The sequence below is a fragment of the Trematomus bernacchii genome, unplaced genomic scaffold (assembly GCF_902827165.1).
Source record: "Trematomus bernacchii unplaced genomic scaffold, fTreBer1.1, whole genome shotgun sequence".
Taxonomy (NCBI): Eukaryota; Metazoa; Chordata; class Actinopteri; order Perciformes; family Nototheniidae; genus Trematomus; species Trematomus bernacchii.
Window position 1 is genome coordinate 544,407 of NW_022987593.1, and position 12,442 is coordinate 556,848.

General features: G+C 40.0%; 1 protein-coding gene across 1 annotated transcript in view; it reads left to right on the top strand.

Moving 5' to 3' along the window:
* LOC117482208 (receptor-type tyrosine-protein phosphatase delta-like) overlaps nucleotides 1–12,442 on the top strand; it is an 87,749-nt gene that overhangs the window by 28,945 nt on the left and 46,362 nt on the right. Inside the window, 2 exon segments of the mRNA XM_034130231.1 lie at nucleotides 9,198–9,343; nucleotides 11,769–11,910. Coding sequence (XP_033986122.1) covers nucleotides 9,198–9,343; nucleotides 11,769–11,910 — 288 coding nt within the window.

Below are 12,442 nucleotides of genomic sequence, written 5' to 3' on the forward strand. Positions count from 1 at the left end.
AAGTGTGTGCTGGATAATTATACATTTGTTTTGGCAAGTATTGTAAAAATAATGTATGTCAACCTGATACATTTGCAGCATGTTTGGTACATTCTGTTTGTTGGAAGGAAAATTCAGCATAGCTCTGAGCTTGTGGTTGTACAGTATGATGCTGGACATATATCATCGCCACGCTGTAACACACTCACATGCACGCTAGTACAGGCTTCAGGCAGCCATTCCAGCCCTGCAATGTTTTAAAACTGCACTGTCACACAAACCCGAGTTATAGCACACACATCCACAAACCACTCTTGTTTTCCTTTCAGCCTCCTGCCCTCTTGTCCCCTGTGTGAGTTCCAGGGTCGGTCAGTAAAGGCCCAGTCATCCATCAAAACGATGATGCTCCTAGACTTTCACAATAGCAGTTAGGAGAGCAGCGTAGACTCACAGAGGGTGGAAATGATTCCCACTTTGTTTCCTCTGTCTATATTTTTCTTTTTCCCATGCCCTCGTCTCATTCGCTGTGACTTGTTCCATTGCTCTTTTCTTGCTCGCTCTCTGGGTCTTCTCCGCACATCCATATAATCTGGTGAGAAAGGAGGGACAGAGGGCTTTAGGGGGGTAAAGGGACGAAAGGCTGTTCCTTTCTCCTTTTATCTCAGTGTGTATGACATAAAATGCCTCTTTTAATACCAACATTGGGACTAAGAGCTCTTGAATGTTAAGAGTTCAAACATAGGCTCCAGGACCCAGACATCTTTGTTGCTCGTTGACATGTTTTGAAATGTTAAATGTACTCGCAAAATTGCTTTTATTTGTACTTATCTTTCCTCCAACTCAGTGCCAAAGGAATGGAATACATTTCAAGCATTATAGGGTTTTTACAAAATAGAGGCATCATTTTATTTTCCTCCTCTATGTCTGGAAAGATGCATTATTTTGTATTATTACATTATATGTTACTTGTTAGACGCTTTTATCCAAAGCGACTTACATACTCAATACTGTGGAAAATCCCCACAGGAGCAATTTGGGGTGAAGTGTCATGCCCAGGGACACAACGACATGCTGACTGCAGTGGGATTTGAACCTGTGACCCCCTGATCCGAACACCTACGGACAACCCACTACGCCACAAGCCGCATTGTATTCAACCGTAAACACACATCCTTGTGTACACAAGTTACACACATACACACATATACACATAAGTAGACTGAGGGTATTAGGATGCAATCAGATGGAACAGTATCCCATGTGCATAGTTGGAAACCTTGCATGGCACTGCACCATATGTACATTCTGCACACAAGTACTGGTGTAACAATACAAGCCCACTGAGCTTTGCGTGTTTAAATGCACGTTTTTTTTTTTCAAATTCCTATTTTATTCCCCCCTGTGTCTCTGGCACTCTCTCTCTCCCAACCATGTTTGTTTCTCAGTGTGTTTGTGTGCGCGTGCATGCATATGACATCTATCTGGTGGATTACGAGTAATGCCCTGATCCCGTCGCAAACTGGGCCACCGCTCCATGTACGCAGTGAGATTCCCTGTGAGAGAAAATGCATTTCCCGGCGCGTCATTCAGGGCCACTAGAAACAATGCAACAAAGGAGTTCACTTGACTGACCCTCGTTTGCCCCAAAACCAACAAGCAGTCGTCCTTCTCCTTGCAGCTTGGATGTAGCAATACAAATTCCAGCTGATATACAACTCGTGTGTGTGTGTAACAGAACAGAACAAAAATATATCCTTTTTCAGAGGCTACAGGAAGCAATGCTGAGTTGCAACCCAGTGCTTCAGTAAGCAGACTGTACATTTTGAAAACGAGAGTGGTTTAGGATTCTACCCAAGGAGGCTCTTGGTAATGTGAAACTCTTTAGCTTCTGTTTGCATCACGTCATTTATGTGTTGTGCATTTCCAATTTCTTTTTCCACCAAGCCTAAGGAAAAAAAACTAAAACAGACACATCATTAAAATACAGTTTTTCCCAGTTTCTGTCAATGACATTTTCAAACATGACAAGGCACCAGGGCAGCATTGAAAGGACAGAACTTGCACATGTGGTGACTGATCGACCTGTCAGCATCCTACCATATTGCCAGCACTCCCATGGCCTTGAGGTTGACTGGAATCTGAGAGGTGGTTGGGTCAATCGCCCACAATGACAGCACCACTACTTTTGCTTACTTTGGAAGCCCTTGAGCGAGGAATGGATCAGTAAGAGCTTTGACAGCAGCCTTCTTTGGTTACCTGGAAGTATGTCATTCAGCTTTTACCTTAGGTTCTAAGTTCAAAGGTCTAAGTTGCTATTAAAAAGCAACATGTTCTTCCACAACACGTGGCAGGCTTCTTTTTTGTAACAACCCCTGTGCTTGCGGAAAATACTCATACTTTGCCTTTTTCGGCAAATGTATCATAACTGTTTTAGGGTTATATAATTAAATCTGATCGAGATTTTCCTTTTCTACCTCTGATGGGGTTGGTGATTCTATGGTAGACCCTTAGAAAGGCAGTGAAGCAGTTTTACACTTTGTGGGTCAACGATGTATGAGTTTTGGCATTTCATTAAGGGATTTTGTGTCGTGCCACATACACGTGTGTTTGTAGTTGTCTGATTTAAATGTTTTTGTAAGCAAGCATGTGTAATGCTTAGAGTAGACAAGAGATTAGATTGCTATAAGTATCAAGTTTGTGCGTGCTTCATGGCTTCTTGTTGCTGATGGATGAGGCACTGTCAGGATTCACTGGCATGAGATGAAGAGGCATGGTCACAGAGGTAAAAGGTTTTGGCCCCTGAGGATAAGTTAAGGATGAGAAACACAGTCAAGCAGTTATTTTCTTAGACGGATTGTGTTTCTTTTCTGTGATTGATTGATATTGCCTGACTCACAGAAAGTGTGAAGAAAAGGCAAGATCGCGTCTGACATTATTGCACACAATAACAAAATGTCAACATCTGCTCTCGGCAGTTTAGATCACGATGGAGGCACTAGGGGATTTTTCCTGTGGACTGGGAAGTGATGATGAAATCACCAAAAGGTTCCAAAGTGTTGCACTGGTCAACATACTTAGGTCTTTAGGCAGGATTTCTAAACGTTTTTTAAATCCATGGACAACGACTACAGACACTTTGAAATGGTGCCTCACATACAACAGCATATAGATAGTTCATTTTATTTTGAGACATATATCAACATTTAATATATACTATGCTATTTCGCTTAAATGTAGGGAATTCCTTGAGATTATTTAGATTTGTATATATGTCCCTTCAATATGAATCTTGAACCAGAAGCAGCTTAGTTTAGCTTACAGATACAGGGGGCAACAGCTTGCCTAGCTCTGTCCGAATTGTAACCATTACCATATGATTTCTTGTTTGTTTAAACTGAACGACTGGACAAAGAAAAAAAAGGTTAAAATCAGCTTGTGAATTTTAAACAAATTAGATAAACTTGTAAAGTTTTATAGTTGCACGAGGAAACCCAAAAACAATATTTGTAAATTGATGATATACAGCTTTTATATGAAAAGGGAGGGGGCAGGTGATTCACTTTTCTTAATATCAGGGTCAGGTAAAAGATATATGTATATTCAATTAATTTTGTTTTCTCTGCCAATCAAATTATAAACAAGACATGTTCAGACATTGGGATGGTTAACATGGTTAAACTTCAGTGGTGTTGTATAAGTAATATAAGAAATGAGCATAACATTTCTCACACAATTGTCCTTTCATTTCCTTATTTTTAATTAACTTCCCGTTTATTGTCAAATTAATCTAATTAATTATCTAAATAATTCATGCTGTGTTTCTAGAATACTTTATTGCTTTGTATTCAAATGTAGCAGTTGTAATGTGCCAGCTTATGCTCATCTGGTACATGTATATGGCATTAACCTTTAAAAATAAAAGGGCTAATTTAAATGCTTAATGACCTCTTTCCATCATCTGCAAATAACTCTCCATATAAGGTGACAGAAATGGGTCACATAAAAGAAATCAGAAGTCGTATACACAAAATCGAAATGCCAATCAAAGGTATGTTATAATGCCAACTGTTTTCGGCACGTTAGGAGCAGTCTACTGTTGATAACCTGGGTAGAGGACACAGAATATACATTTAAATAATATTCTCATACTCAGTTCAGTAGCAAAGTGAGCGTTTGTACTTCTAAAAAGTTCTGCAATATTATCTTCAAATGTCAATCCATGAGTGAGGCGAAAAAGGCAGAGAGAAGGAACGTCCATGTTGATTTGAAAGAGAATGAAGCCGTCCAGCTGCTGAAGCTTCTCAGTGTTCTGGGTTGCCGGCCCACAGCACTAAGGCTATTAGCAGCTAGCATAGCTGTGCGTCCATCCATGAGTAAAAGGATCTGACCAGCGTTAGCTTAGCATTAGCTTAGCAGGTGCACCCGTCTGTGAAGAGGCCTGGATAGCTTCAGCTTAGCTCTAACTTAGCAGAGCAGTGGTCTGTGAGTAATACACTGTGACCAGCACTGAGAAAACCCTCTGTTCATCTTTATGGGAAGCCAGCCCTGACCCAGTAAAGTTGTGCACCCAGTGGATAGGCCATGTGTTTCTAATGGTCTGTGTATAAAAGAAGACCCCATTTGATTAAATCCTCCCCTTGTGTTTCTGACAAATTAACCCTGATTAACTCGTCACTAGCCTGGCCCAGGGGCAGCTATGGTGGGTAAGTGGCATACTAATTGGACATGCATCTCTATCGGCAGTAAAAGTGCATCTTATTGCATCATTGTGAAAGTGACGTCAGATTGAAGTTGTCCGTACAACTGCAGATCTATAATCATACAGAAAGTGACAACGTATCATCAATAAGCATGCCATTTTATATAAGAGGAAAACAGTTTTTGACAGCAACATAATAAATACAGATTATAGAGACACTGATACAGATGGACATTCATTAAACTTGATAAATCACCTAATCTCCAATGTGAAGTATTATCAAAAATTAAAAAATTAAGGAACTTAATCATGTAGAATCAAATTTCCCAAGTTAAAATGGCCCATTTTTCCCAATGTTTTACCATTGACACTTATAAGAGCAGAAGGATACAGTAACTGTCTCTCTGTGTTTATTGGCCCTATAGCAAACCAATTTCATTTACAGGACGAAAGCTAGCAGTTGATAATTGCTCTTAATGTGTCTGTTTGATTATAATGTGTTTTAAGTTATGGTTCTGGCTAGCTGCCCACCCACACTCGAGGCTGACTATCATGGCCTCGGATCAGGCCCTGGTATCGGCCTCGTTCCTCAACGTGTCTGACAAGCCTGACTCAGTTCTCAGTTCTAACATCAGCAAACCGCCCACCACCCCACTATGCAGCTTGATCTTTCCCTGGCAAGGGCTGCAAATTACTCATTACGTGCTTAACTATCGATATGAACACACACACGTACGCAGGAAAATGTGAGGCGCAGGCACATATGCTTGGCAAGTTGTACCAACATCCGGAGCAGACCCTTCAGATGTGATCAAAACTTACAAAACACGGACATGAATACTCACGTAAGCTGTTCATCCACACCAACACTTGTCCACGCCAACTCAGAAACACCCAGGATCATCTACTGTATGAAGGTGTCTGAAGGCGATGCGCTCTATATTTATCTCGTCATTCTATATTTTTATCTGTGATTTTTAGCTGAGTATATCATCCAGCATCTCAAAGCTTTCTTGCCTAATTTGTTACTTTGATAGCTGCAGTAGCAGGACCATTTTGTGCCACTGCATCCATTGTGTTTGTTGGTTTGCTTTGTTGGAATATCATTGCTTAATGCTTTCTTGCATCATGGAAACCCCTTATTTATCAACTAATATACTTTTTAACTTTTATAACTCAAGACGTGCATCTGTATTTACTCCCAAATATGTCTTTCATTCTCAAATCTACACATATTTTCCATCTTAATACACTATATTCGTAAATCATACTCCCTGAAGGTTTGTGCTAGCATCTGTTCTTACAAACTGGATCTCTATCGCTTTGTGCCTCTAGGTTAAGGCAGCATCTGCCAGTGTGTCCCTGACACTTCCTACAAAGTGTCATTAGCTTCATCTAGTCTTGCAATTTGTCTTCTTTTCTACTCCAGTGAACCTCAATAGCCCCGGTACAGTTTGCAATTGCAAGGATTATCGAGAAAAACTGTTGCATTCATACTGTATAAATGCACTTTTGTCATACAGTATTTGCAATATACTGTGTGAATGAAAAAGTCCATACCATGTATGCAATCAATATTTTTTTCAACATGCCACAAGACAGATAGTCTTTGACCTTGGAATCAGAGTTTATCACACGTCTTCAGCCGTGACTCGAAAGTGATCCGGAGAGAGGAGCTGACTTTGTAATCCCTGCCATCTGCTGTTTAGATCAGATCCACTGTATGGTGACCTTTACAGTATGTAGGCCACTCTCCATCCAACGCACAAACACACACACAAACTAAGAGGGAAAAAATTGGCACTGTCTAATTCCATCTTAATCTCTTTCTGCAGACCCACTCAGTAGTTTCTCCACATTTCCATCTTGGGTCATATTGAGGGGGGGAAAGGAAGGCTAAGGCGACATGCAAGAGCACCTAAGCATGAGACTGCTGCAAAGTGCCCACCCCAAGTTCTCATCATTTTTCCAAGTCCATTTTTTTTATCTTAGGTCCATGAAATAAATAAACCATCAGGCATCCCTTCCCCCCACTAAAAGGGCTACAAATATTGAAGTGCCCTTTTGAGCTTGAGCCCTCCCTAACTTGGCCTAAATGTCAATGCTTAATCCGACCAAGCAGCAAAACCAAAAAGACCTGATGATGTTGGCAAAAGACACAACTGTTTGGATCATAAATAGAGATCAGATAAGTGGTAGGAGGATAGAACAAGGAGGCAAACAGGGAGGATGGATTTGGAGAACAACATTTGGAGCAGGGGAAGGGAGACAAGGAGTAAAGAAAGGGAAGATGGGAGCCCATAGAGAGAGGGGAGGAGAAGAAATAAGAAGGAAGAGAAATTGTGAGAGCGAGTTGGGAGAAGTGTGGAGCATACGGTTGCACCCCCAACCCCTCCTCATTAAGTCAGTCAATGTGACAGGATGACTTATGTAACACCCCAGAGATGGAGGGAGGAGATGGAGAAAGTGTAACAAGGAGAAGGATGAAAGAAGGAGCAAGGAGAGCAGCTGTGACGGGGGAAAGAAGTGATTCAGTGGCAAAGAAAGATAGGGGAAATATTAAGAGAGAACATAAGACAATTAACAGGAGATATATGACGAGAGGGATCGTGCTAGAAAGATGAACAGTAGGGGGAAAGATATTGAAAAGCAATTGAAAGATCTACCGTGCCTTTTAGTATGGCTCTGCTGGCTTTACACTTTTCATTTGTTTTGTGAGGGAGAGATTAGCAAGAGGATTAAGAGAGCGATTCTCCCGCTCCTCATTCTTTCTGTTTCCCTCTCTCTTTTTTATATCACTCTCTCAGATGGGCACACGCACATTTGTCGACTCGCTCAAGCATCACACACACACACGAGACTGAGAGTGTAGAGTTTGGTGGCATGCATTTAGAAATCGTGTGCATGCAATTACATAATGAATATATCAGGACTGCAATTGAGCGTTATTTCCATTCTTAGATGATCATCAGTTTATCTATTTTCTGATTAATCAATGGGTCGTTTTGATGCAATCAGAACAAAGTGACCAATTCCCAAAGCACCACCTGACATCTTCATTTTGCTTGCTGTGTTCAACCAAATGCCCAAAAATATGTTACCTTTCATCGATAAATCACTCATCACAATTGTTGTCAGTAATTGTTTGTTCATGGACCATTCATTGAATCGAGTAATCCTTTAGGCGCTAGTACATATCTAACTCACACAGGCATGCTGACTTATGTGCACAATTTGTGTATATATACAGTACTTAAGTTGGCTTATGCATTTGCGAAAGTAAGCAGACGTAGAAATGCAAGCGCACACACACACACACATACACACACTACTCGATTCACTGAGGAGTATTTGGCCATGAGCCAGTGAGGTGTAGAGGTGATTGGGCAGCTTGGGGCTCTCCGACCGTGTTTGCAGTACATCTGGCTCTTCCTCCCTCACTCTCGGGCTACTTTATCTCACCACTCTCTCTCTCTCTCTCTCCTGTCCAACTCATGCTCATCTTCCTAAACTCATCTCTCTCTTCTCTCGTATCTCCTCTCTTCCCTCCTCTCTCTCTCCTCTCTCTCCTTCTCTCTCTCTCTCTCTCTCTCTCTCTCTCTCTCCTCTCTCTCCTCTCTCCTCTCTCTCACTTCTGCCGCTCATGCAGTCTCCTCCTTACTCATCTGCTCTCCATCTGTCTCATTCGCTTGTTACTTTATCTCCCTCACTCTTACTTCTGTTCAGTACTCACCGCTCTTTTAACGCATCACGATTTCTCCTCCTTTTCTCTCCTTCTCTCAAAAGCTTAGCCTTCTCTCTCTCTCTCCCTCCCTCCTTTTAAATAGCAAAAAGCAATTTCTCTCCCTTTGTCAGGGCGGTTGGCGGTAAGCCCTTAAGTAGGGATTTTCTGGTTTGGCTGGAATGCCATTAGGCGAGCTGGTGGTGACGTGCCGTGACTGACGTGCCGAATCTTTTTGATGTCGTGATGTCACAATCCAGCGGAGGCTGTGGTTATGGTATTGTTGGCGTCCCCGGAATGAGGGGCTTTATTGGTCATGTCAGAAGTAAGTCTTCATAAATCCTTTATGGCACAGAAATATTAAGCTTCTTTGGTGTTTCAGGGACAGAAGGAAAAACATGGAGGATACGCACACAGACACAAAGCCCACCGTACTACTGTACTCTGAGAGAGAGATATAGGTGCATGCATACTCCAAGAGTCCACACACACACACACACACACACACACACACACACACACACACACACACACACACACACACACACACACATACACACACCCCGGGTCTCAAATATCACTCAAATAGAGCTGCACATACAGTATGTAAAATACAGAACTAGTAGTATAATAAACTCACTCTTGGGGAATAACCCATTGGAGGAAATGTGAATGTATGTGTGAATGCTGGTCAGATTATTATGAAAGGTAATGTCAATCGCATTAGGACCATTGACACAAACGGCTACATTTTGGGTTGGAACTTCACTTAACTTTTGTTTACATCTTTTCACACAGCACCCCCCAAGTTTACAAGAACCCCAGAAGATCAAACAGGAGTCCAGGGGGGAGTGTCCTCCTTTGTGTGCCAGGCCGCAGGGGATCCACAGCCCAAGATTGTCTGGAACAAGAAAGGCAAAAAAGTCAGCAACCAGAGATTTGAGGTATGATCCTCAGACACTTTTGTATGATCCTTTTGTATGATAAAAGCCTACCGTCCGCTTCTCGTGCTGAAATCCGCATAGGGAAATAGGACTAGGTTCGTATTCAAATACTGAACCATGACTCAGGTTCACTGCAGGATGAATGTTCGCAGTGGTTTATTAATGTGTGTTTAATATTATTTGTTTGCCTTTCTAACCTTTAACTTATAGAAACACGTTTTAACTCAAGCAATAATATTGGCAACTGAAAATGGGAGCTATTTTGTAGATTATTGATTAATGAATCAAAATCAAACAAAATTGAATAATAATTGCATTAATCAAAGAATAATTTAAAGGAATGGTTTGACATTTAGGAACAATTAGGAAATAAATGATATTCCTGAATAAAAAGGATTTGCCAGGTAAGGCAAGCTTTGCTTTTAATAAAGTAAGAAAACACAACTTACTTCATAAACTTTTTGTTGTAATTTAAAAAACAATATTTAATGTGTGTGTTTGAGAGTTGTATTTGCACTAGAAGTAGTTTTGACCTTTAGACAAAATCATAACTGTAACTTTGAATTGAAGAGTGGAGTCAATCTAACTCCCTGCAAGAAGGCAAATAAGCCTGATTCTCAAAATGTCAAACTATTATTGTACTGATTGAGGAATCACTGAGAAATAATTATTGGTGTCTCCTTGGGTTCTGAAAAGTAATTTCTCCAGCACAATTGCCAGATATTTCTAGTTGCAGCTTTCCATTTGGGATTATTTGCTGCTTCCTTATCTTATGTGATAATAAACTTTTGGGTTTAGACTTGTCATTTGGTTCTGTGTAATTACTCACCAAAATAAATAATCTATTCATCAAATGATCCACTAATCAAACTAATCCTCGGATAAATCAATAATGAAAATAACAATACAACAATAACAATAACTGGATGACTGTTTAAAATAAACGGCTAACTCATAGACCGTTTCAGAGCTTAGTTTTGGACAAATACTTCATTAATGGTAGCAGTTACCATCAGAGTGCCCACAGAGAGAAAGGTGTATTGTTGGCACTGTATTTATTGCAATTCAATTTTACATTTAAGTGAATAATTAAAAAAAGGGTAACTTCCTTTTTTTGGGGGGAGTGGGCTTGAACACCTACCAGTTTGTTTATAAAATCAAAGTTGTACTGTTTAAGATTTGATCAGTTTATCTGCTTTTCTCCATTTGTACTGCAAAGGTTATACAAGTGTGTGAAATGCTATCTGCTCCAACACTTTCATATGTCAGAGGATGCCTTGGGCTACAGTATATGAGATTCTCATATGATCAGCCTTATTAGTTTCCCTGAAGGCTCTAACCTTTGAATTATTTCCCCTCTTCACAAGTCACTCTCATATGGAGTTGTTGCATCAGTCCCCTCCCCCCCACCCCACCAACTCATTGTCACCCTGAGCCCACGGTGTTTTTTTTTTCACTTTAATAAGTCGAGTTTCCTCCCAGGTTTGAGTTCATCTTGGTGTCCTCCTGTTTGTGATTAAATCACTCGAGGAGATATTTTATTTTGAACCCAACCTATATAAGATCAGAATGTTTTTTATTCCCCATTTCTGTCCTGCCGGCCTGGAGTTGTTGAGGGACTTCCTTTTATTGGATTTCAGTCATCAGAAACCTTCTCAGAATTCAGAATCTGATACATGCTTGCATTTAACTTATGCAAGAGCATTCAAAATGTCCAATCCCTTATTTGAGAAAATGTCATGTTGTAACATATTACACAAACATCAAATATAATGATTTTTCACTATCTCTTCTCCATTTAAATACAAAAAATTGTTAAACGTTTTTTTTCAGTGGACAGCTTTTCTGGGGCTACCTGAAATCTTTTTTAAATTGTGTGTAATGATGCTGCAAATACAGCTTTAAATACAACATTAACATATTGCTTATCAGTGTTACAGTAGTATTGGCAAACATTTTCCCATTTAAACATCCACTGAGACACTTTAGCATTCCTTAGAAGTTGTGTTTCTGTACACCTGATAAATATAAACCCGAATATTCACTGTCATTAAGATGTATTTATTTGCTCTCTAACATCTGATAAATATTTGGTACTGTAGCTATTAAATGCTCTATTATGTTCACCAGCTAGTTGCTAACATTGTATGTTGCCTTGCGTTAGAAAGTTTGTCTAAAGTGAGTTTTTAAACCTTTTCACTTTAAATAAAAGTGCCAGCGGCCAAAAATGCTGATGAGACCGGTTAAAGTTAACCAAAACTGGCGGTAAAACCAAAAAAAAAGCTTAAAGATGCGATAAAAAGAGGTTACTGCAGATTCAGGTGATCATTTTCTGTCGGTTAATCACCACAGTCTTATACAGTATGTTTTGATCCATTGTTAGATATGTTATAATGACTTTTTCAATGTCTTTTCTCACTAACAGGTAATAGAGTTTGACGACGGGTCCGGCTCGGTCCTAAGGATCCAGCCGCTAAGGACCCCGAGAGATGAGGCTATTTACGAATGTCACGCCTCTAACTCTGCAGGAGAAATCACTGCTTCAACCCGACTGAGTGTACTAAGAGGTCAGTGTGAACATCCATGTAAGCTATGATTCTTATCAGCTGTCAATCACAACGTTTCAATAGCTGCGAAGAAAACAACAAAACATCATTCTTGGATGTAAATCATCAACCACATAAAACATTGACTTTTAACCCTTGTGTTGTGTTCGAAAGCTGTTTCCGTTTATGGTGTTCGCATGATTCATCTAAGTCCAAAACACTCAGAAATAATGACTATCATCCAATATTGTTTTAACTACATCATCACTAACTTATTATGCATTCACAACCTCACAATCCTGTTGTCATTTTATTATTTATGGCCCCAAAACACATATTTCTAAGAAGAAAATGGGATTAAATTCATTCATTATATTCCCTATAGTGAAGAAAGTGGATAATTATGTTATCTGACTATAATAGACTAATATTAGAATACAATTCCCCCCCCCCAGATTTGTTTTACAACTTTATATAATTAACTATAGTTCCAATAAAAAAAAAACTAGAGGGTAGGTTTAACTTGAAACGGGTCACGGGAGACCCCAACACA